Below are 26821 nucleotides of genomic sequence, written 5' to 3' on the forward strand. Positions count from 1 at the left end.
CACATCAATTTGAAGTCTACCTCGTGAGCACACACACACACACACACACACACACACACACACACACACACTCAAGGGCTCAGGGTACTTGTTTTCCACCCACTATTGGCGTTTAAATCCATGTGACAGTTGTGCTCCTAGCTTCATATCATAGGTTGTAGGATCCTTGCTGCCACCAACTGATCAACATGGAAAATAGCACTCTCATTTGTTCTAAAACATTTTGTTTACTCAGTTTCACAGCCTCAACACCTATAATTCAACTATAATTCTACAGAAAAAAAAAAAAATCATATCACGTTCAGACAGAAACTGACCAATGTTGATCAAATGATGGAAAGAAGGGCGCTCAATACATGATTTAGTTAGAATTCTAAGAATAAAATTAGAATTGGGCTACATTGATTTTTTTTTTTTTCATTAGCAATACTAAATGACATTTGCCAATTAAAAAGCCACTTTCTGTCTGGTACCAGCAAATGTAAAATCTTTATATATACTCATATAACTTATATATCCTTAAATATAAATATATTTAGACTATTCTCTTAAGATATTAACTACAAAAAAAAAAAAGTAAGATCACACTGCATGGTAAAATTATGATCTTATAGCAACAGAATAATGTAATGATAAATATTTAAACATTGTGACAAAGACTTAACAGAAGCAGTAAATAAATAATAAATGATAAGTAACAATAAAACAACTTTAGGAATTGATTAAACCATGAAATACAGTTGTATGCAAAATGCATTTTTGGCATATTTTAATACAAATGCAAATAAATATGAAATACTGAGGTAACAATAAATGTTTACATGGAATTAATGAGGATATAACATTTTAAAATTTTATTAAATGCTTAGGTATCATCAACAACCAGCTTATCATGTGTAAATAAAGTGATAGAAACATACTTATTACTTTTCTTCTTTTAAAGAAAACGAGGCTATAAGTAGTATGGGATCTCTACATGAAAGGTGAGAAAAGTACATGGGATACGTTCATAGTTGGCAAGTGGACAGACTGTGTCACACATTAATACACTTAATCAAGACCTGATCTAAAGTGATAACTCTTACAATCACTCTTCCAACTACCTGAAGTGTAGCTATGATAAAAAGATTGACTTTTGCTTAAAAAACATAATAAAATATTGACACAATTTACATTACAGTACACATATTTCTTTCCATTCCTCCAGTAAGCTTTATACATAGACGCTACATTGTATTACCCATAAAATGTGTTGTTTTAACGGTCACAATTTGCTAAGGCTTTTGCCTTTAGGGCAATAATCGGTGGGCATTACATTTTTTTGTCCTTTATGGTTATGTGAAAAATCATATTTTTCCTGTTTAAGTGCTGGCATTACCATCTTAATGGTATAGTTTTCTTTAAGAACAGTAAATAAATCAAAACAGGGCTCAAAATTGATTTTAAGAATTGTTAATCGGCATGTATTATGCATTAATTTCTTATGGTTCCTCTATTAAGAGTTAAGATACATTTTCAATTGGATTTGTCATGTAACCATCAGAGTAAAAAAGTCTCATCACTCGCGTTGACCTTTCAACACATGGACAAGTAATGTCCAACATGCAGTAATTTAAATACTCCTTAAAATAAAATACTCATCTTCCTAGCAGGACCCTTTTTTCTCCTGATACTGAATGCACTTTTTACATTAACAAAATCACATCTCCACACTTGCTCTAAGTGAACACCAACAACACAATATATATCAGAGACAGGATAATTCTACAGAGCATCTGTTGAGGTGAGCAATAACCTACTGTTAGGGCACAATACAATATTCGCCAAATCACTGAAACTTCATCTATTGCCAGCCAAGGATAATTTCAATATGAACAAGAGTTTCCTCTTAGAAGACCGGTGTGGTATTGAATAGATGGGTAGGCTAAGCATTTCATTAAGACAAATGTCTTTGATACATTTGTGAGTTTGTTGAAGGTGTTCATTTTCAGGGGTCCAAGTTACAAGAGGAAATTTAATATGAATGAGAGTGAAAAGAAAAAGCTCTCATAACACACAAGTCAATGCCTACATGAGCATAAGATGTATTCAGTCCGATATCTCAGTTCTTCTCATGAAAAATCGCAACACTTCTCTTCTAAAAGTGCATATGAAAATGAGTTTAATGGCAAAACTTAGTGACTATATTCCATATGCAAGGATGAAGAGTTCCCTTTACACTCAAACCTCCTGTATGTTGATCCCATGACTAATTTAACACAAAGAGCCCTATCTCGTTGAAATTTAGCCAACGTGCCACGACACACCTTCTTATGCCGTGTGAGGAGCATTGCATTCCAGAAACGACAGGGACAATGTTTACAAGAAAACGCTCTGTTGGCTAAATGGGAGCTTCTGTGAATGAGAGCTGAGAGGAACTTGCGAGACTGTTTTCCACAAACCGGACATTTCAAACGATGCTGAAGGCCTCTCACTTTGGGACAATGTCTAGCTGCTATGTGAACTTTAAGGGCTACCTGTTGAGAGAAGGTAGCACCAAGGCAAAGGGGACAGGACTTTCGTTTCAGAGGAACTTTGAGAGAACGAAGCCTGTTAAGCTTCAGTCCACCTGGAAGGCCCAGTTCATACACAGCACTTCCTCCACTTCCACGTCTGATTCTCACGAGCACAGCCATGCGCTTCTTAATTTTATGTTGCGTCCCGTGAATTGCTCTCCTTTTTCTTTTAACAAGTTTTCTTCTCTCATTTCTCTGCTTTTCCCCAAGGGAGGCCTCCACCTGTTCTCTCTCTACTTTTGCAGCCGGGGTCCATTTGTAGCCTATCTCCTCTCTCTCTTGCCGTCTTTTTTTTTTTTTCTTCCGTCTCCTCAACTCCTCTTGGCTTTGAAAAGTGTGGTGTTGAGTAGATTGAAACTCAGCTGAATGCTGCAGGGAATTGTGGTGTTGCTGATGTGGCTCTGATGGAGGCAACGCGAGGGAATGCACTGGTATGTTTGGAGTAAGAGTATGCACATGACCAGTGTGATATATGGGTTCACCCTTTATCCCAGTGTGTTGTTGCTGATGGTTACAAAGAAGAGGCCCTGAGGAAGTTGACGGCAGAGAATGAGAATAAGAGGAGGCATTAGATAAAGAAGGGTGTGCAGCATTGGTATCGGGTAAATAGAACAGAGGGGAGTAGCCAGCTTGTGTTTGGGGAGGAGCCTGCTGGCTATGAAGAACTCCATGTTGTTCAGCATGTGTGCCACTAGGTGGCGCGAGCTGGAGCAAAGCATTTGTAGCAGCTTCGCTTTCCGATATTGTAACACCAACATTGTTATCTTCCCCTGTGCTCCTTTGAGCAACTGGCTGGCCAGTCCGTGTTAAGCCATGCTGAGAAAGCCTGTGTCGTGTAAGGCTGTTAGAGTATGCAAATGCCTTACCACACACTTCACAAGAAAACAGCTTTTCTCCACCACCCTCATGAACAGTTTGGTGATGTGCCGTCAAGTGAAAGTGATGGCGGAACGATTTCCAGCATATCGCACATGTGTACAGTCTAGGAGGGGGCTGAGTGGTTGATGTCTGTGGTTTGACATCTTGAGTATATGAATAGAAAGAAGAAGAGCCGCTTTGACCCCCTTGAATCAAGCTGCCACCAGAGGATGGATAGCTGTTAAGGTTTCCCCCACCTGGTGTGGTTGGCACTTCTTCCATTTCTCCTTTCTGGTGTAGCTTGCCATGTCTTTTAAGGCTCTGAGCGTATCCAAAGTCCTTTCCACACAGGATACATTTGTAGTTCTTCTCTCCAGAATGCACTGTGTGGTGCTTGCTAAGATGAAATGCCTCTCTGAAGTACTTGCCGCACACAGTACAATGGTGAGGCTTTTCTCCAGTGTGTATTCTGTCATGCCTCCGCAAGGTCTCTCTTCTTGCAAATCCTCGACCACAGACGCTGCACAAATAAGGTCTAACATCACCACCGGGCCCTCCTGGTCTGTGAGAGGACTGCCTTCTTTTAGGGGGCTCAACACCAACCACACCAGGTTCCTTCTTCTTGCGGGGCTTACGAGGGCGCTTGGGCTTTCCACCGGGTGTCTGCTGATTTGGTTGCTGGTTGAGGGACAATGCACTTGGGTTAATAGTTCCTCTAAAGGACTTTTCCATGACAGATGTTGATAACGGACCACTAGGTGAGGCAAGAGGTCCTAGACCCAGACCTCCAAGCAATCCACCAATGATATCCCTTCGATCATCCCCTCTACCTCCACTGTGGGCAAGATCACCACTCATACAATTTGCAGCTGCAGCGGTGATAGCAGAAATGGCACTGTTGACAGAGCTAGTGACATCATCTTCAGAATCCTCCAACAGGGATGAAAGTGGGAGATGTGGCTGTTGATGATGCTGCTGGCCTTGGTTTTGTGGGTGTGGATGCAGAGTAGGAGCTAATGGTGCCTTCCTAAGTGCAGTCCCTGTCATGCTGCCACCACATGTTGTTGTTCCAGAATACAAGTTACTTTGAGAGCGCTGGTCCTTGTAGTCATCACTGAAATCATCACTCCGGTAAGAACCTGCACAACAGACTAAACAGTAACAATGCTATGCACACAAATTTCACAGTGCCTATGAAAAATTGTTTGACTTTTCAGTGGGTTTACTAAAAATATACACTACACTAGACGTTACTCACCCGCTGCATTAGTCGCTATTCCATCTTGGGAGCCCCCAGCTTTATTGCTCTTGTTTTCTATATTACTTTCATGCTTAGGTCTTGGTGTACGACCTGACTTGCCACAGGTGCCCGAGGCTGCATGGTTCAAAAGGGATGTACTTTCCCGAAAACAACGACCACAGGCTGGACAGCGAAAAGGTTTCTCTTCGTGTATTTTTTCATGGCGGGTGAGTGACTCACGACGATTGAAAGCACGACTACAAGTAGTGCAGGCATAGGGCCGTGCACCAGAGTGGATGACACCATGTTGAAGTAGGTGCCCCTTTTTCTTGAAACCTTTTCCACACTCAGAGCAATGAAAAGTCTTGTCAGGACTGCCACACGAAGATGAGGCTGCACCCTCTTGAGTAGAGTGGGGAATACTTGGATCGGAAGGATGCAAAACTGGGTTTATAATGCTACTTCTCGTGCCGCTTGTGCCAGCTGTAGTTAATTCATGGCTACGTAGGTGCCTGCGCAGACTAGAGAGATGTGTGAAAGTTTTGCCACACTCGCCACAATGATAAAGGGGTTCTTGTTCAGGCTGAGACTGAGGTGGCATGGAACCATGGCTGTCTGTTTTAGAGCCATTTGTCACCAAAACTGATGCTGATGTAGAAGAGGGTGCAGAAGAAGATGATGAGACAACAGAAGTAGAGGATGATGAGGTTAGGTGGGAAGAAGGGTCTCCACCAATACCTGACAAACTAACACCCCCACCTCCATCTAAGCCTGGTGTGTTCTCCTGGTTGAGTCCCCCTGAAGTGCTACTGTTGGGGTTTGTAGAGCTGTGACCGCTGCTGCTATTGTTGTTGCTGCTTTCAGACTTTCTCTGTGGCAGGTAGCCAGCCATGGCTTTCTTTCTCCTACCACCTCCTCCGATAGCACCATCCCCCTTTCCATCCTCTTTTGATAAAGAAAGATGTAGAGGAAGTGGAAGTGGCAAACCGGCTTCCTGCTGCATCAGAGATGCTAGCTGGTTGGAGGAGAGTACTGGGATTCCTTGAAAGTCAAAACCTCCAAGTGAAGAAGGTTGTGATGAGGAGTGCAGTGGATGGTGTGGATGTGGGTGAGGGTGAGACAAAGTGTGAGGTGGTAGTTGCTGCTGTTGTGATGGTGGCTGTTGAGGCTGTGTTAATGTAGTTAAGTGACCATGAGTGTGTGAAGAATGAAGAGCAGGGGGTGGCGCAAGGGCTGAACTTGTTTCTCCTGCAGCTTGGCCCAGACCAAGACCAAGATGGTTATGACTGCCTTGCTGAACTAAAAATTGTTCTAGACTGGAATTGGCTGGTACTCCAGAAAGAAAATACTGATTTGCGGCTAACATGCAGCTAAACTGTTGATGTAGGCTTCGGGCATCAGACTGAGATCCTGCCAACTGATGACTAAAGGTAGTTACTGCACTACTGCTGGGAGGGTTATTGGAAGTTGAAACAGAACTTGAAGGAGATGGGGAGGAGGACGACGGACCAGGGGAGGCCTGAGGTACAGACAGGCCAGGATGCAACGGGGGTGGTGGTGGTGGAACAGATGAAACCAGTCCTCCAATTGCCCCTGTAGTTCCTCCACTTCCACTACTGCTGGCAAAATGATCAAATCGCCCTACTCCTGAATGTAACTGCTCTTGTGCAAGGGTTGCCTCAGTTGGGTGGAATGAGCGCAAAAACTGGGGGTATCCACTCACATGACTTCCACCACTGCTACTGCTTCCAGACATTTTGCTGGATTTCCTCAAACTTTGAGATGATGAAGAGAGGGATTGCTGTTGCAGAGGTGGGGGAGGTGCACTCATTTTTGCAAAAATTGATGCAGAATCTGTAAAGGCACTGCCTCTAGATGCTTGTAGTGGGCCTAAGCCAAGTCCAGACAAAATTGACCCAGATGTCTCACCTTGCTGCTGTTGCTGCTGCTGTAACTGGTGTTGGTGAAGCTGCACTTGTTGTTGGTGTTGAAGTTGTCGCTCTAATCCAAGACCTTTGAACTGATGGGATTGGTGTCCACTCAGCATCTCTATGATGTCCACATTGTATTTTCCAAACTGGAACATCTCCCAGTTACTGAAACATGGTGCGCAGTGGCAACACCTTCTGCTCTTTGAGCAACAACAATATTTCTATGATGCTTTTCTACTGAGTTGAAGTCAGAAAAAGCTAGAAGCAATTTCAAAAACAGTGCTACCTCACATTTTCCTTATGCTACTGGTATCGTTTCATTTAAAGTGAGCAGCCACATATTCACTCTTCAGGCAAGTAGTCAACGAGGACATTTTGTATTGATTGTAACATGGATTTGTAGTCTCTGCAAAAAGCTGTTTTTCAATGGGATTTGCCACTTATAAGATGACCAAAATTGACTCCCTTTTGGTTTCACATTGGATTCCATATAATCACAGTTATTTTGGATAGTTCAACATTGATATCAGTATTTCAGTCTGAATGTTCCATTAGAGTGCAAAGACATATGGACTGGTAAAAGAATGCCACAACTGCATGAGATGCAATTATGTTTTCACATTTTGGGAAGTGCACCATAAGTGCTTTATGTAGTCTGAGTTCATTGAAACATTTCCACTTCCTTGATTACATTTTTTTAGTTCATGACCATCCCACAGTAGGATGGATCCCTCCAAATCCCATGGGTTGGTTTCATTACATTCAATATCTATTAATTCTTAATCCACTCTGACAAAAGTGGCTTACATCTCCGTTTCCAAGTTTCAATTAGTATATTTTTCTTTTTTCCATAGCTGGAAGCAAAATCCTCTAATATCATTCTTGGGGGCTGTGATGTTCTTTTTGCCACTCTTCTTACTGTGAGAGGAAAAAAGGAGCAACATGTTAAATGATTGAATTTATACAAACACTCTGATATAATTCTTTTAAAAACCACGAACCATCAAAACCCTAAAGACAACAAAACAATTTGATTTATAAAAAGAAAGAAAGAAAAAGAAAAACAACAACAACAGACAGACTGTTTATTACAGCAAGCATTTAATGTTTGTTTATTTTAATACACAGAAAATGTAACTTTTGTGTGTGAATAATTATGGGAGTATGGGCACATCTCCGAAAAAGTTCCAAGTTCTTCAATTGAACATCTTAAAAGGCATTACTTGAACATCTCCTTGCATTTCCATGATTTCATTTTTGCTCATTTGTAGCAAAGTGAAATAACTCACAATAACAAAAACAATAATAAACTGAGTATCTGTTATTTCTAGCGATCAATATATCTTAAAACAAATTACAATAACATTCATAATTCAATCTGAAATACTACATCGTATTTAATAAATGCATAACATTAGTTCATGTTATCTATCAGCATAATCTAAATTACAGAAATTAACAGACACATTAAATTGATATGTCGCTGATGCATTTAACGAATGTCATTTTACAATCACAACACGATACTAAACAAAAGTAGTGTAAAATATGTTCTCAGACGATAAGTAAGATAGTAACAGTAAGATAATACACATGTTCAAATATTTACACCATTTTCTAATATTTAAATTAAACGTCGCGAGTGTTTTCTATTACTTTGTCTTACATTCTGAGCAGTTGGCATTGTGCTGAAAAGATGCTGAGTGCGGTGAGAATCGTCAGGGCTAGAGGTGAATTTCATGCAATTATTACATCTTCCGATTGCATCGCGTATCACTAAAGAAAAGAAAATGTCCATTTCGACAGACTCCGGGGAGTAATGGAAAAATAGCCTACGATGGGGAAAATCCACTTCGATTTTCAATAGTGCTTTAAAAATGCTCTTCAAAGTATTAATGGTCGCGAAATCGTTTAGCGTTGGGGCTATGTGTAACATGTTAGCATGCAAAACAGCTGGCTAATACTACACATTCAGCAAAGGGACAGCTAAGCTTGCCGTCATGATGCGCGACCTAACAACAGCAAGCCATATAATGCAGGAGCAAAACTGTCTTATTGTGCAAGTAAATTAATCATAATGAAATCACAGTCGAGACAATAAAATAGGCCTTTTTACCTACGCATCCATCTTTTAGCCTGGTCAAGATGAACAGGGCCTGCTATACTCTCTCCCACCCTGCCCCCCTCGTTCATGTACCCCAGCAGCTCTGCGCTGTTTTCCAGTGGTTAGCCTTCTAGCTACAGCTAGTTAGCAGACCCTGTTTCCACTGCAACCGTGCTGCGATAGCATGAGACCGAGCGTCTCTTATACTGTAGAACAGATGCACTTATCGTACTTATATCCTGTGGAAAATGCATCAAACGGTATTACGACCGATTATTTTTTTATTTTGCGTTTGCTTTTTTTTTTTGTCGGCTAAAATATTTTGGACGGTCTATGTTGGTGTTTTAGAAAGAACGAGTGACGTGTGAGATTTTAACATTGGTCGTTTCCGGACCTCGGAACACTTCCGGCTAACGTTACCCCGTTATCTGTCCGTTATATTTTTTTTTTTTTTATTTGTGGTCGAGACAGCGTTCGTGTGAAAGTAGTGTACTGCGAATATTAGCGTTTTTATTATAGAGTTACTAATAACGATAGGGTTCGTTTGCTTTTTAGCTGTATTGTATATGCGGTTAGCTTCCAAGTGTTTTCAGTGTTGTTGTTGTTGTTATGCGGGCAATTTTAACATGTTAGCGAGCTCTCAATAGGTAATTCTGAGGTAAATCCGAATTACAACTCGGCGACTATGATTCTGATGTAATATACTAGATTCATTTATTGTAGGATTCCTTTAGCATTATGTTTGTATCTTAGAAGCTCTTATAGTGGCCATTTTATTACATACTGACAGCTCAAATTCAAAGGCTGGTCCTTATCAAAATGGCTGCCTTGGAATTGCTAGTCTTATTTCCAGTCTGATGCTTCATGGAAGATAATATTGTAAACATTGTATAGTAAATGCCGACATGAATAACTTAAATTTTCTGTCTCTCCTCCTGCTATGTGTGTCACCAGACATTCGAGGCAACAGTTTCATCAGTTTACTTTATTTTACAAAGGTGAAATTTAACCTGTATGGAAGGATGCTATATATATATATATATATGGCATTTGTTATGAAAGTAAAATATATGTAAACATCACTGGGGTAATGCTTGATTTAAAGTGATTTACCCAAACATTCATTCTGCTTCTGAGCTTAAATATTTCAAGACATAAGCTCATTATTCCCATGGGTTTCAGTCTTCATTGTCCCGCTTTGCTTGCGTGCGTGCAACCAATGCACATCCCATTGTAGGCTACCAACCTTTTAAAATGCTTCAGGGCTTTATTTGCACATCCAATGTTCGTTATTTTCTGCAGTAATATGCCTTGTTAATAAATTCCATAAACATTTTCATAATTATGGCTTGTGGATACAAAACAGACATTGCTACAGACTTTTTATGACAAAGAAAATACTAAATAGATTCATCTGTTCTAATTGTCCCTGAAAGAAACATTAAAAAGTTGAAATTTCACTTAATAACAAAAAGAAGACATTCGGTTACATACATACAACATACATCCTATGACATCATTTATAAACCCATTGTGATGTCTCTGCAACAATTAATGGCATTTGCAGGCTTAGAACAATTACTATGTGACATCACACTGAGAGATTTTCGAAGGCACTCCTCATCATTAGGAATGCATGAAGAATTGGCAAACAATGAGTGGCAAAGTTTGTGCTTCTATTTTCTACTCATAATTTCAAAAGAATTTCATGAGAAATATCTAAAACAAGTTAACACTAAAACCACAGAGGAAAAAAATCACCATCATAATCATAATATAACCATAACAACAAGAAGAAATTTCACCAATAACCATAATATTAACTGTCATATAAATGACAATAACAAACACCAATGTATTACAGAGCTGTTAGGAAGATTGTCTTTAAGTTGTATTCATAATTCTTTAAGATACACACTAGTTCCAGTGAAAAGTTAAATGAATGTGTTACCACCAATCCTCCTGATGCTGATGTGATATAAACTACTCCTTAACACTTTTACTGGGAGGCATATATATATTCAAATAGTCCGTAACTTATAACGTTCAATTTCATTACACTGAAAATTAACCAAGAGGTATAAAGTCTATGACAAAAAAAAAAAAAAAATGACCATTTGGTGGTTTTACAATGTAAATTCATTAGTTTTCATTGGTAAAATGAGTTCCTGACTCCTGCGCTATTTCTCAAAGATCAGAACCGTACAATAAATGATATCTGGCTTGTTTGCGAACAATCTCACATTTAAATTTTTCATTGTAATATTTCCTTACTACGTTAATATCTTTTTGTAAATAATGAGATTATTACCACTGAATAATGAGTAAGCGGTGGGTAACATCAGTACCACTAACGCATGTGTGTTTTATAGCCCTTAATATTGATAAGCGTTATTGGTTATGAAGATATCAGGTATGACTTGTGTTCATATCTTGGTAACAGCAGATTCAAAATACAGGTTTAGCTGTTTTGGCATGCCCGTATCCTCAGACTGTTCGCAGAGTCTCAGTTTTAACAGCATATACACATGGCTTCAACATGGAGATTCAAAAAGCAGTCCAGGAGGTTCGTCTTTATGCAAATGTCAACCCACACCTGAGCAAGATAATGATACTGCCATGTTACACACTAATTTTATGCCAGAATATCATAACATATACATACATTGATGAGTGCCCTTACTCTTGAGTCGTTTTCTTCATCTCAGATCCATATTTAATAGCTTAAGGTGAACTGTTTGTCTACACAGTATACCTAAGAGGAGCATTAACGGTTAAGTACCCAGCGTTACAGGAATCTAATGTATTATTCTTGTGCTTTTGGTAGTCCAGTGTCCCTTACGGTGAATCTCCCTTACAAATCCCAGCACTTGGACATTGTAGAAAGTGGTGGCTCAGAATCCAAACAAAGTGCCATTGATCATTAATGAGTCTTTTTAAATGGAGAAAAAAGATGATTGTCAGACATTTCTCTTGGTTTTCGTCAGGGCTTTTCTGCCCAATTGTGTCCCAGAATGGCTTTCATCAATAGTTCAAAGCGATCTCCAGTTATGTACTGAAGGGCAGACTTGAGAATTTAAAACTTGTGTACTATTTTCAGGATTCAAAAAAAATAAATAAATAAAACAAATTGAACAGAAACTCACTTGGTACATCCATGTTAAATTCACACTGAATAAGATGCAGGTGAAACAATGGTAAGGTATGGTAAGGCTTGCTTTCTCTGTCTCGCAGAATTCAAAAAAATGTTCATCAGATTCTTAAGAGTTTATGGATATGCTCCTCAAATTGTTCCATCTTCATTCATTTTGACATGCGTTGTGAAAACCCTGCCGTGCTTCCTCATTATGCTGAAGTGAATTAGGGTTTAAAAAGAGATAAGATCCAGCATTACATTTGTCCAGCTGTAAGTAGCTTTACAACTCATCAGTTGGGATAAGCGCTCAACTCATGTTCAACTGGTTCCTCCTATGCAGACGTTAATTATTATAGGCTATTAGTCTCCCAGTAGTTCCATCATAGTTATAAGATGAAAGCTGTTCTCTGAAATATATGGCTCCATAGCAGCTATATCTGTAATGTGTAACAATGTAAAATATCTGAGGATAAAAACATGACATAAAGATATGAAAAATGTCTCAGTTCATCTGTCACATCGTGGAATTTATATTACACTCTACTGATATTCTACGCGGTAGGTTTATAGGCAAACTGTACGCAAATAAATAGTTGTATATGGCAGCTTCGATCATAAATATAGCGGCAATTTCATGAACATAAAAAGCACGACAACTTTGAAGCTCTATCAAACCTGGCTTATAGCTGTTATCTAATCTTATCTTGTGAATTTGCCACTATATACAATGTATAGCTGTAAAAATATGGTGCCACTTCGCTCTTTGTCGAGTTTCTCCCACTTCATGGCCCCCTACTTCAAAATCTGTTTCTCTTATTCCTTTACCATCCTCCTACTCCTTTTCTCTCTTCTCTCGTTATTTCTCTCCCTCTTCCGCCCACTCTCTCTCTCCCACAGTCCCTCTACCATCGCTCCAGCTCTTCACACAGTCTATCCCTCACCCATCTTCTCCATTCCCTCCTTACCCTCTCCAGCCTCTTGCTCACACAGTAACCTCATTCTTGCTTCCTGTTCTAACCCCTTGGTTGGATGCCACTCCTCCTCCACTTCCCCCTCCACCGGGGATGAAGTGAAGTTGTTCAATGGTATTTTGCCTTTTAGCTGCAAATGCAAGCCTCCTGGCACTGTGTCCACCAAGAGTCCCTGTTCCCATGACAACTCCGGTTCCTGGCATGTCGCCCCATCCCACTCCTCCAACCCCGCCTCCTCCCAGGTGACCTGACATCGCTGCCGAATTGCGCTCCTGCTCTCGCCCTGAGGTCGGGTGCGAGTTCATCTTGATCATGTGGTGGCGGTCGAGCGACGGCGTGGCGCAAACATTCTGCTGCGATTGAGCTTTCTGGTGGCTAACGCGGGGCAGGGTGGGCACCATTCCACCTCCCCCTCCAGATGTGTAGTCACCCATTCCTATGCCCATCCTGCTTCCGTCGTACTCTACCCCGCCTACCTCCTCCTCTAGGTGGTCTGGGGACATCAGCAGCCTATCCTTGGACTTCTTCAGGGTGTTCGTATTGGAGTTCTTTGATGAAGTGGCCATGGCTTTGTAGTACTGGTGCTGTTGGTTCTTCGACATCCTTGACAAGGTGTTGCCGTCAGCGAGGGCGAGGAGCTGGTCCGTGGATTTGACACGGCGTGGCGGTTTGGAAAGCGTATCGTAGTTCTGGTTTTGCTTCGACTCTGGAGGATCCAGAGGGTAAGGATTCGGGGTGTGGCTTGGAGCAGACTGTGGATGAGGTATTCGAGGACGATTGCCACGGTTGGGAAGCGTGCCTCTTCCCCCCAGCGTGTAGTCGCCACCCCAGGGAAGGTGATGCTGGGAGGAATGAAAGGAGGGAGGGGCGTTGTTGGGCCTCCGTTTGGTGGTACAGTAACCGGAATATTCCTCCAATCCTCCTTTTTCTGTATGTGGAGGAAAATATGTTTGAAAAGAACAGAAAATTGGGTGAGAAAAGAATAAACCAATTAGGGATGCACAGATATTAAAAATCTGAATTTAGACATCACAACATTATAATGTACAGTATGAAACTGACTTAATTTTGGGATTTACATGTAATGGTGCTATTAAATGATTTGTGTTTTTAAATATATCTTTAGGTGAGCATTAGATAATAGCAAATGTTATCTAGGTGGAAAATTAGCATATTACTAACACCGTTTAATAAATAATCTCTAATATCGGGCAAAACCCAATATTGTACCAATACCATCAAGCTTTGCGCTAAAAGCTAAAAATTCGATCAAAATTTCATCTCAATTTACTAAACACTTAATATAAAATCCTCAACCTACAACTCTAGACTGCATGTTTAATGCTTGATTTCATTACTGCTTAAAACTTCATTTCATTAATATAGCAATATTAATACAATCCTGTTTTATCCTCAACCCTGAGCCATTTCATCTTTTGGCTGATTAAGTCTGAGTCATTGTATCAGCCTGTACAACCTTTGCCTGTGCAGAACTTTCCTGTCCTCCAACTGTAACTCACACTTCCCAGGAGGTTTGATGTCTAGCTGAGAGAGAGCCCTTAAGGCTGTATACGTCTGTACAAGATTGCGGGTGCTTTGCAATGGTTTGCCCTCATTAAAATGACCTTCACAAACATTTATATCTCCCAAGTGTTCCAGTGAAACACTAACACTGCTTTAAATAAAAACCAAAGCAACGCTCTAAGCTCCGCATGAGACTCATGTCCTCATCATCAAGCAGGTAATTTCTCCTTCAGCACACAACAGTACTAAATGTCACACTGTTTTTGATGTTTGTCCATCCATTTCTCCTTATTGCTTATAAATTTGCTTTATGCCTTTGAAATTATCTGGGCTATAATAAGAAAGCAATCATGCCAACCTTTTATGTAATTCCTACAAAACATAATTTCCTTAAGATTAGAATCTTCCTCTCTACTGGTAATAAAGCACTCACCCAGACGCTTGAGAGACGAGTATCTGTTGATCTCAGGCTTCATGGCAGCTTCATACGAGGGCGGCAGCTGAGCCAGGTTATGTAGAGAGTGATGGAAGGACGGCTGGGGCTTCATGGCGTTAGTATGTTTATTGGGCTTCAATGTGCCACCGGTGGCCATCTGCATGTTGTTCATACGTGGTGCACGCTCTTTAAACACACAGTGATAGACGTTGAGGTTATTTCAAACATATTAAAATAACAACTGTAGAGCTGTGGGCTTTACCTACCAATGGTGGCTGTATGTTTGGGACTGGAGCCTGTGGTGTGGATGAAGTTATGCTGCAGATTCCCCACTGTGAAGCAGAACAAAGACATGTGCTTTAGAGATTTCTGCCTTTATGTCTTTGTGACAAATTACATTTAGTATGAATTCACAAAGTACATTTATCCATCTACTGTAAATGTTGCCCTATTAAGCTCTTGCTAGCTCCACAATGTGTTGAAAATTTTTACACCGTCTGTTCATTCTAATGCCATCATATACAGCTCTGTGCTAAATAATTCACAAATGCCCTTTCATCATTTGGCTATTGCTTTTTCCCTGTGTTCCTTCCTTGTCCTGAATTTATACAGTTGGCCGTTCACAAGGCTCAAGCTGAGATGAAAACATGAAAGGAACTCTGTATGACATATAATGCAATAATAGCAGCCAACTGCAACCTGCTCCATGAGGGTACCATTAGTTCACATTTTTCCCATTTAAAAATAATTTATTATTCATGAATATTTTACCCAGGACACTTTGTTTCAAGTTATAGCGGTTGACATGCAATTCATGTTTTTTGAAATAATGGTTTTTAATAATGGACATTTAATTTTATAGCTAATGGAAATTTTATATGGAAATAATGGACTTTTAAATTTCCTCTTGACCATAGATGTCAATAAATCTCAGTACTTTTAGCGGATGGTTATGCTCTCATTAAACTTGACTTTTCATCTACACATTAACATTTGTGAGATTTATTCCATTAGAAAATTTAATTTTTGTCATCGGATTATAGTGACCTGAATTTAAGTTTCATATTAAAGCTTTCTATGTATTTTTGTTAATGAGGGATCTGTACACTGTAAAAAATGACCGTGATTTTAACGGTAAAAAACTGTGAAAAGGCCACGGTAAAAACCTGTTAAATGGCTAACGGTAAGTTCCCCTAATATATACGGTGAAAAACTTTTGGAAGTGAAAAAGAATTTAAAATTTACAGGGAAAAACCGTAAACTGACGTTCACAGAATTCCCTGTGTTGCATTTCAAATTTTGTTTGAATTTGATGTTTTTTCTTTGAAATAACTATGTTTCTTCTTAGTTTTTTCTTATCAGTTATGTTTATTAGGGTTGTATGTTACATCCAATGTTGCTAAATTAATGTTTATTGCATATTTCAGTTTAATGAGTCTCACCATGATAGTGTTTAGTGCTTGTGTGAATGACACTGTGCACCTTCTATATATTTTATTATTTAAAAGCTGCTTGTGATGGGCTTTGCTTCATCATGTGACTTTCTCATCACCACCTGCATTTGATGGTTATTACGGAATTTTTTTTACAGTGTAGACACACAAAACGTACATTTCAAATATCTTCATTATTCATCATAACATATAGGTTAAATAAACCAAATTACAGATTATTGCTATCATCACATCTCTTCAATTAATTTAGTCAATATTTGATTTATAGAATTCCAGTGTAATTCAGATCTATCTCTTCAACAGGGATTGTGTTATCTGATTTGTATGTAATTATTAATTCATTAATAGTAATAACATCTTAAACATGCTAAACTCGTCTTGCTATATTAAATGCACACTGTTCTTAAGGGGGGCATCTGAGATTATGGAGTTTTCCACTCACGTCGGTTATCTTTACTCTGTAGCGTTGGATAGTGATTTTTCGGGGGTCGTCCAAGAGTTCCCTCTCCTCCTCCAGGACCCAAGGCTACACTGTTGTTTCTCTCTCCCTCTTGAACCGGACTCGACTGGTGACGCAACATTTCCACAAGAGCCCTGACAAGGAAGAATATAGGAATGATTAGTCAATAGAACACAATTTAAGGTAGTGATCAAGACTCACGAACTCTCACCTGGGCATGTTGAGTTCTCTGTTCCTAGGCTGCCGTGATGCCTTGTGGAACGCCACTTTAATGGCCACTGCCACCGCCACTGTAAACGAGATGACTCCACCGATGACATAGACCGTGTTGTTGCTTTGTTCGATGCGGCTGAGGTCTGGGTGGGCAGGCGGTGTGGGTCTGGTCGCAGGGGGGGCCGTATTGGCCCACACAGGGGAATGGTAGTTGTGGCAGATGTTCTGGTCCAGTCTTCGAGTGCGGTCCGGACAACAAAACCGATAATGGCAGGTGCCGCAGCAGTAGATGAAGTCATCCTTGGAGCAGTTAAAAGTGAGGTCATACTGCCCCATGACATCATAATAACCCCGACACACGTCCACTTCCACCAGTTTGCGAGGAGGCGGAGCTACCTGCGCCGCTCCGAAAGGGGCCTTCAGTGCATCAGTCGTTACATTCTTTGGCAGCATTATCTGAGGCAGCGGCCTGAGGGGCATTTCTGCCGCTCCAGCTGGCTGCTTTGGCCGACGATTCATGGACTTCCCTCGCATACCCCCACCGTTTTTAGAAAGGGGGTACAGAAAGCCCCTACCCTGAGATCTGGGGTTGGGCGTCGGGGTAATGGTGACAGGCCCATTTGGTGTGTTTCTGGTGGGGCCCGGGACGCTCGCAGAGGAAGCGTTAAGTGGGACAGCGATTAGCAGGAAGAGAATGATGACACGCATTCGAGCTTCCAAGGTGGGCATCATCTTTACATGACTAACGCTGCTAATTTCTCTCGCTGACTCAACCCACCGCACAATGCTGAATTTTGTAAAAACAGCCTGATTGCGCTGTATGTAAAATATTCTTGTAGCAGCCCTCCGACGTATGAAATCTGAGTCTATATCAAAACAGTCTCGAAAGAAAATCTGGTCTCGAAGTCTGTTAAAGTGTGCGTTGTGAACGGTCACACTCTGAGACGGCGTGAGAGAAAAAGAACTATTTTGATGTGCTTCAAGGTGAGTTACACAACATATTTTCTCTCATCATGCGACGCTTCCGTCCAACATATAGCTGGAAAACCTGAACAATATGTAAAACAATCCAAACGCTGACAATATTCAGTGCAGGCAACATACAATTGGCTATTTCATGTAGAAACAGGAAATGAAAGACTGTTTAACAAATTGTCAGTTTTGAATGTATTAACAAGGCAAATATTCCCTTTTGTGGCTTTCTTCAAAAACACACATTTTCACATTTCTGCAGACAAACTTAATGGCTTCTCATGTCTGTCCTTCTATTACTTTTTCATGACACATGAAGGCAATTATGTTGTAGTACAACTGTGTACATTAAAAGTATTTAGGTTTAATTCCCCGTTTTGGCACTTATCAGAATTAAATATTCATTTAAGAGAAAGGGGCAACTGTAAACATCTTTAAAATGTAAACTAATGTTTTGCTTCTCTTCACAATTATTATTATTATTTTTTTTTTAAATTTGGGCACTCCTTACATTCAGCAATGGCACTTAGTCTTTAAGCAGATTTCCCTGACCTGTAATGCTCCCTGAATGTTTACTATTATTAACTAGTATAAACAATTTCCATACACTTGGTGAAAAAATAATAATAACCACCTCAGAAATTAATCTTGTTCTACTACACTTGTTTACGTGTTAACAGGACTACTCCGAATGTTGAACTCCTTTGAGGGTTTGAGGGCAGTATGGTGAGGAATCATTTTGATTTTGTTCATGGCCTTTACATTACTGAACTAAAACGAATGCGTTTCCTCATTCAGCATGTGAAGAATTACCAAATGGATAATCCTGTGTGCAAATTTGAAATAATTAAAAGAAATCAGATATGAATTGAGTCGTCTGTCATGTCGGATATAAAATGTACGCCCTAGCTACACCTATTTTAGGTGTGTATTGAGAATGTATAATAAACCGTTGACACAGACACACAAAAAACGACGATGGTGGCAGAAAAGACGTAAAACGTTTTCAAGGCTGATTGTTTTCACAATAGAAATTTCCAAGGAGAGTGACTATATGTGTAAACCTTGCAGTTGCTTTCCAGTTTCTTAAGGTTCACGCAGTTTTCATTGAGACCGAGAAACGTTTGAAACGGTTTGTTGAAGCTCTTGGTGAAATGGTTTAAAATCCCATGGTGTGGACATGGCTGTTTCCTCACTATTTTTGCAGGGTTGATCTTGGAATCCAGTGGCGGTTATGAAGTGTTCAGTTATCAAGCGATGTACCTCTGAAAAGAAATCAACACATTGATGTTACATCCTACATGCGCGCGCACACACACACAGACATCTGTGAAAGTTTTTGAAAGATCATAGTTAGCTTGTCATCTGCATGGCAGCCTATTATTTTCATTGTGACACGTATGGCATGTGACAGGCAAATAAGGTATGCAGCAGCTAATGCGATCAATATAGAATCCACAGAATTCAACACAAAAGAGTTTTTATGGGGTTGGACTGTATGTCTATACACATTATCTACAATAAAAAATTTGTTTATTCAAGGAGATCATGCATTAAATAGCCAGCACTGGTTCATAAGAAATATTAGTGAATGCAGACCTTCATCATAATATTAAACTTTCAATATCAATCAAAGTTACTGAGAAGCGTGTGAAACAAATGTAAACAACCGCAAAATATGACAATGAAATGACTCTTGAACATCAACATGAACTCTTATACAGCTTGCCTATTAACTGATTATTTTATCAAATAAGCATTGTATAGTCGTGTATAAGCTATATATGATTTCCATTTCCAATAAACAATAAGCAAAACTCATCATTACAATAGCTAACTTGCTTTTCGATCTGTAAAATCGACATGCATGCTCTGATAATCATATTACTTCTGATTCTTCAAATATTTTAAAAAACAAAATAGAAAATGTGAAATTTTGTTTCTGTATGTAAAAATACTTATTATCTTTGCAAATTCTTCTTTGATGTCTTTATCTTTACCTGTTTGCTTTGATTTTTGCTCCTTGTCTATTTTTTTTTGTGTGTTAACTTATTTTGTGTAATTTTGTTTCTGCAAAAACAACAATAAATGGTAAGTAGACAGATAGACATTTCAGAACCACTGCAATTGGATCAGTCCAGATTCATGAATGAATCTTTCCTTGCGATGTGTGAACCAGTTTAAAAGATTCTTTGAAAAAAAAATAATCGCCTCAGAAGAATGATTCATCACGAATCGGACCTAATTACCATGTTTCAGAGCACAAGCAATTTCTTGAAGTAACATTGAACAGCATGTTTTCTTAAGTGTGATGAAGTAAAATATAAGATATTACGCACTGAAATATAGTGAAGTAAATATTAAGTACTAATACTTGACGAGTTCAGATGCAAAAGCCTCTAAATGCCATCTGACATTTTCATCTAAAATGAGCATTTTTATCAGGCTCCTGTGTTTAGGTTCAGTAATTTTACTCTAATGGCATGTATAGGTCCTTTTCTATGCAGTTAAAGTGAAATAACTGAACATAAATATAGGAGCCTAATAAAAATGCTCATTTTAGAAGAAAATTTCAGATGGCATTTAGAGGTTTTTGCATGTGAACTCGTCACTTGACAAACACTTAACTACAGTCACAGTAATATAATTTGAATAATATACAGTACATTTAGCATTTATATATTTAATATTTACATTTAGATTTAAGCAAGATGGATTACATTTCATATTTATCCTTTAAATCTGTACTTAAACCTAAATCTAACATTTGTACTAAGTACGTGCAGTACAGCTGCAGATTCCAGCTCATGACGCTGAAAAGAAGGGTTGATGTGATGACCGTTTGTCTAATGTGTTACAACAAGTCACTATGAATCAGAAGCATTGAGAGAAGTGAATAGTAGCAATGATCTGAACAAATAGTGATCAGTCCTTTTCAAAGAGCATAGCATGATGCATGACACGAAGGAGGGGGTAAAGCAAGAGAGAGAGAGAGAGATGCTGCTTTCCTGACACTGTAGGTCTGTGTGTCAGAATGTTTGTGAGGAAGTGAAAGAGTCAGTGTTGTGCTAAAGTTATTCTGTAATCAATACCTATATGCTTTATTTTTCACAATTGTAGGGGCCCGTGGAAAACCTTCGAGCAGATAAAAGAAGGTTGGGTAAAGTACGAAAGAAAAGCGAGATAAATGCAGGGTAGAGATTTAAATATGAGCACAGCATAGCAGAAGTGCACAGAGCCAGAGGTATGACAGAAGAGAGGTGCTTTGTGTGTTTGTGTGTTTGTGTGTGTGTGTGTATGTGGGAGTGCAGTGTGTGGGTGGAAGAGAATGGAGAGCGTTCAGTGACACCACTTACTAACACACATACGCACACAGTGTACACAATACACAACACCAGGAACATACAGTGCTAACACCAAACGTAGAGACTGCAACACATGCAGACGGTATGCTGGCTCACAAAATGCACTTTTTACAGGTATAAAAAATGCGTATAGTCCTCCGAAAGAGTGAGTATACAAAATCTGTCGTCGCAGATCAACAAGTTAATGCCATAAGGGACAACAAAACAGCACGTCTTTGATGTAATGAGGCACAGATACCACTAAGGAAAACTGCACAGAGAGGAGCCACACAAAAACCTGCAGGAAATACAGCGCTGGCCAGGAAAATAATACTTGTGTCTCTGCTGCAGGCTGCGATCTCATCTGAGGTATATAGCGTTGTGGCATCAAGCTGGTTCTGTACATCAGCGAAAGTAGTGGAATATTGACTGATTTTAGAAATTAAAAAATATATACTTTTAAATACTTGGGGTTAGAAATACAATGAAAACAGAAAATACACAGGCTCAAATTCACACACAAAAAAAATGTTTTAATAATTTAAATGCTAAATAAATATAAAAATATGGGCTAATTATTCTTTGAAATATTTTGAAAGTCATGACCATAATAAGAAAACCATACATTTATGTACAGTGTTAATAAGACACTGTAAAAAAAAAAAAAAAATTTTTAAGTTGTAAATAAAGCATTATTTGTTTGAATATGTTTTACAAGAAAATACTAGGAAGAAGATGCAGGTATAATTTCAAAATACATACGCACAGGAATACACAGAAAATATTGGTAGGCTCAAATTTACAAAAGTATGAAAAAGAAAAACTATTAAATGTAATATAAAAATATTAGCTAAATGTTCTCTGAAATATTTTTGAAGTAATGCACATAATATTAACACCATAAATCTGGGAACAAGCACAGCTTGTTTTAAAGTTTAAGAAAATAATGTATAAAATTATATTGTATTATTATTTTATATTATATACACTATAAATGTTTTTTTGAAGTTGTAAATAAAACAATGATTGAGTATGTTTTCAAAGAATATATAATTACTATTATATATTGATTCAATAATGTAAACAATTATATATAATTTCACATTTAATTCAATGTGTTACTTGCCATTTCTTTGTAATTGTTTATTAAATTTACAGGCAGTTTCTGAGAGAAAACTGTTTTTCAGTGTATTATATTATATTATATTATAATTACATTATATTTATTAAGATGCAATAAAGAAGTGTGGCAAATGTTTAAAATTGCCATGACTGAATTTGATTATATATTCCACAATAAAAGTAACGATTGAAATATTATACAATATTTCGGTATATTACAAAAGAATTATTTGAATGGTTAGGCTATATTCACTTATTTATGTAATGCTGGGAACTTGATGAATAGTGCAAAATGACTTCAACACTACTGCTAATAATGCTTTCATAATTAGCAGAACATAACCTGCTTGTGGCTTTGCCCCCATTTTGTGCATAATTAATATGGAAGCATTAAATAGCCAAAGTGCTTTTAGAAAGGACTCTGCATTGACAGATGCAATTACGGATTTTGCACATACAGCGCAACAAGCGACCTACATGGGAAGAATGTTTTTTCCTTTTTTTGCCATTGTATTTTGCGCACACCTGTGAGAAGTTCGGCTGTTAGCACTAAGCAGCAAGAGAAGACGTTTTAGTCATGGAACGCCGATCTGAACAGGTGTGTCGTTTAGTGATTCATGCGAGCCAATTACAGTTTTCACAGGAGCAAACCTAAGAACAGCCCATAACATTAAAAACAGTAACCCCTCATTTGCATATCTATAATAAAGCGTAGGCCATTTCAACACCTTCTCGTCTATGTGAAACAGTATGCGCCTCTACAAACTGGATTAGCTTTTCCTGAACACGGCACCCAATCAGCAAGGCACTGTGGGCGACTTCTAAGAGATGTGACACTGAAGATGTGGCGCATTCACAAACAGTTTCAAGAACGTGAGTTCACAGAGGAATCACGGCCGATTCATCCGCTTTTAATCTGATTTTAGGAAATTGTGCTATTCTCCTTCTATTTCATTGTATTTCTGTTGCAAAACATGTCTGTTTTGGATGTTCTCTCGACTTCTCTTTATCTCCCTCCCTCCATTTCCCTCTCTCTCTCTCTCTCTTTCTCTCTGTGATATTCAGTGCGTGGGTTGAGGCAGCTCACTCTCTCTCAGAATAGCACTGCAGTAGTTCAGACTTGTATAGAAGGAGAGAAGGAGAAAGAGAATGATAGATAGGATGAATAGACCTTCTCCCCTCTAAAACTGCTGTTCTCGTGAAAGACAAATAGTTTGCCCTTTTCCTTCATACCCCCCCTGTGACACTCCAGGCTATTCGTGGACTTGACTATAGCAGTCCATCACGTCCTAAAGCCTATGCATCTATAACATACACTCATGTTAAAAATGCATATTTATAAATGCATTCCCTTGTTCTGGAAAGGGCTGGTCTGTCAAATGAATGCAATGAGAAGTGAAAGACAAAAAAAAAAAAAAAAGGCGTCATTAGATCTAAAGGAATGAGATGAGTAATTTTCACATAGGAGAGAATGAGAGAGACTAAGGCTTCTGTCATATGTGCAGTCCCAAAAAAATAAAAATAACAAAATGAGAACAATGTGTTGCAAAGCAGCAAAATGTGCCATTTGGCAAGCACAGATTCTGCTTGGTGCCTCTTGACAGGAAATTTTACTTGCAAAAAAAAAAACAGCTTTATTCATGAGCTGGGATAATGAAACCAGTTCAAATAAATCAACAAATGAATGTACAGTCATTTAAATGATCAACACTGGATCTCAGGACTACTTTACTTTTTAAGTTTCACCTGATTACTGAACTCTATTTGGCAGGGCCTTGGCCTTTTTGTTTGATTTTAAACTAAACAAACCAGGTGTTGTTTATAAAATAATTCACAAGCATAAACCTTAGATTTGTCATAATTTCCTAAAGTAATGCCACCTTTGCTTTTCACCTGCAGTTATCAAGCACAAAAAAAATCACCCACAATTATATTTTAGAAGTTGGTACCAATGTGTAGGCACCAAAACAATGCCACAAGGGTGTGTTCTGTTAATTCTGTCAACTTATCATAACATAAGCTCACATTAAAAAACAAACAAAAAAAAAACAATCACCGAACGTCATACCTGTAGAGAGACACACCGTGTGAAAAGTCCTCTGCGCAACCCATCTAACAAATCTGACTTTTGTTGCTCTCGCTACAGTCATATTCCCCAATAATAAGAGGGTTTGATACATTTCTGATAGCTGTAGGTGAAACTATCGTATATCGACGTGTCTCTTGCGGATTGTGGACCTGTAATTCGCACGCGGGTGAGTAGGTGGACATGACAAGCAGCGCGAGAGCAATGAATGGCCGTCTGCGTAGGCGTGAATGCATGTTTGCACGAAGGGTGATGTGGAGCCACCTTACACTTACATATGTGTGAACATCTTCCTCCGGTCGCTTGCAATTGATTAAAAACATAAAATGTGACATGAGCATGTCGAACTAGTCTAACATGCGTTTTTTTTTTTTTTTTTTGGTTGGTTGGTTGTTTTTTTTCCAGCGCAAATCACGAAACTTATAGAGAACCACACGCAGACGTCTGATTAGTCAATTAGATGACTTGCAGAAATATAGTTCAACTTGAGCGACTTACCTGTGCTGATTCTGCCGCTCCTCACGACAGCGCCAGTCTCACATCTTATTCAACCCTGAGCGACGATGATGGCTGAGAAATTCTGTTATTTCCACAAACTGTTGCAGCACTTCCCTACTGCTGGTAGTCTCGTCTTTTGATAACAAAACAACAGTTACAGTCACTAATTTCTTTCCAGGATTTTCTCTCACCTACCCCAGTTGTTTCCATGTTCGTACTACAAATAAAGCATCGATTTTTAGCGATAGGCAACAGATCGTGCACAACTTATTTGCGTGTTAACATTATGTACTGTGAAAGTATTCCAGGTGAGATAACCTTTTCCTAAGTCCCTCCTATATTTTTAATAACGCTCAGAATAACGGACGGCACCGATGCCATGCGTTTTTTCCTCTCTCAGCGTTGCTCCTTAACGTTGCCGTTAATCGACGCCGCCTGCAAAGTGTGCACACAAGAACATTCCGACCCTGTCACGAAACACCGGTGGAATGAGGCGGGTGTTCTCACAGAGGTCCGCTGCGCTGAATAGTGCGTTTATTGGTTTCGCGAGACGGTGTTGATGAGGGCTTGATACGTTGAGTCCCGACCGCTTCAAGTGTTTCGTTTCTCAAACTACTTCTCATCCTTGCCACGATTATGGCTGGCTAAGCAATATGGTGTGTGAGTGTGTGTGCTGAAGGAGACACACTGATCGGTTGCCATGGCAACGATGTCATTTTGTTTGTGACTCTAATAATCTTGATTCCTTACCCTTAAAGAACACAAGAATGGGTTGCAGAAAAACAGCGAGACATCGAAATAAAGACGTATAGCGGTTGCTAAACGTGACCGCGAGGGTTTTAGCAAACAAAAGAATGCAAAAAAAAAAAAAAAAAAACCTGCATGATGACACAGCCATTGCCTCTTATTTGGCACAGCCTATAATATAAGCCTTACATTCACATAAATACTTAAAAAATAAACACGTGTAATGAATTAGGTGCTGCACGATAGAGATTTTCATTGATTCAATCTGCATAAAATACTCTTCTTTGCAATAAATACAACTTGCATTACAAGAAGCCCTTAGTTATCTAAGATTAATCATCTAGGCAATTGCATGCTTGATTAAACTGATGATAAATATTTCGTTTAATTAATCTGCACCTAATCTAATTTCAAACAAATGAGCTCGGGTTAATAATCACATCCTCTGCGGCGACAGAGACACATGCAGCTAAACGCAGAGCCTCTACCGGCGCCTCTGGCTAATCGACAGCCGTCAATCGCCATTTCAGCACCATGGAGAGCGATGCAATCAGCACATAATCCACCGAGGGCATGAAATATTAACCACTCTGTGCTAGTGGAGCAATTCATTTGTGTTTTTCTTAATACTGTGATTCTCACAGGTGAAAAGGGCGAGCCGTTTTGCAGACTAGTTTAGGCCTATTGTTCAACCCACTGAAATTTGAAACCTCATTGATTTAAATAAACGTTTTGAATTTTTTCGATTATTGTATATGTAGTTCAGGCTCATATCTTCCCCCTCATCGGCTTTCCTTCCTACAGACAGCAATTAGCCGGTGTGCACTTAGCTATTCCTATACAGGTGGGTGGGCCGCTGTTTTGGCCGCTCAGGAAACCTGAGACAAGAACCGATCATCCGTTCATAACCAGCACAAATTACAGCCCGCAATGCGCTCTCTGAATATGGGGGGGAACCGAATATGGCATAAAATGTTTCAAGGGGCGAAATACACTGAATAGCTTGTTTTTAACCATCTGCGCGTCTCCATCATTATACAATGTTACAAAAGCAAATATTGCTGAGTGCTGGGTGAAAGCAGCCTGAACGGCAAGACGCCAATGAAACTACTGGGCAGATGTAAATACAGACCTGGAGAACATGTACTTTATGGAATAGCTCACCCATAC

General features: G+C 39.2%; 2 protein-coding genes across 3 annotated transcripts; both read right to left on the reverse strand.

Moving 5' to 3' along the window:
• Window positions 1–839: 839 nt before the first annotated feature.
• On the reverse strand, window positions 840–4565 carry si:dkeyp-69b9.6 (zinc finger protein 234; the record flags this gene model as incomplete). Its single annotated transcript, XM_058747962.1, has 1 exon — window positions 840–4565. A coding segment is annotated over one exon (2391 nt), but the record flags the coding sequence as incomplete, so codon positions are not given.
• LOC131521325 (protein shisa-7-like) lies at window positions 4429–17873 on the reverse strand. 2 transcript variants are annotated; one of them, XM_058745933.1, is made up of 6 exons: window positions 16881–17873; window positions 16652–16803; window positions 15022–15087; window positions 14753–14941; window positions 8701–13723; window positions 6737–7502 (listed from the first exon to the last, which is right to left on the reverse strand). In XM_058745933.1, exons 1-5 carry the CDS (start codon window positions 17612–17614, stop codon window positions 12807–12809), a joined length of 2058 nt encoding a protein of 685 aa, XP_058601916.1. In that variant the 5' UTR covers window positions 17615–17873; the 3' UTR covers window positions 6737–7502; window positions 8701–12806. The 2 variants fall into 2 exon arrangements, with proteins under 2 accessions (XP_058601915.1, XP_058601916.1); XM_058745932.1 differs by lacking the exons at window positions 14753–14941; window positions 15022–15087; window positions 16652–16803; window positions 16881–17873 and having other exon boundaries at window positions 4429–7502; window positions 8701–12808.
• Between the last annotated feature and the right edge of the window lie 8948 nt (window positions 17874–26821).

Source organism: Onychostoma macrolepis, chromosome 16 (genome assembly GCF_012432095.1).
Source record: "Onychostoma macrolepis isolate SWU-2019 chromosome 16, ASM1243209v1, whole genome shotgun sequence".
Classification (NCBI taxonomy): domain Eukaryota; kingdom Metazoa; phylum Chordata; class Actinopteri; order Cypriniformes; family Cyprinidae; genus Onychostoma; species Onychostoma macrolepis.

What these genes read in the sequence shown, in the direction of transcription:
- LOC131521325 (XM_058745932.1), bottom strand. Translation starts at nt 6,739, where the DNA reads ATGTTCCAGTTTGGAAAATACAATGTGGACATCATAGAGATGCTGAGT.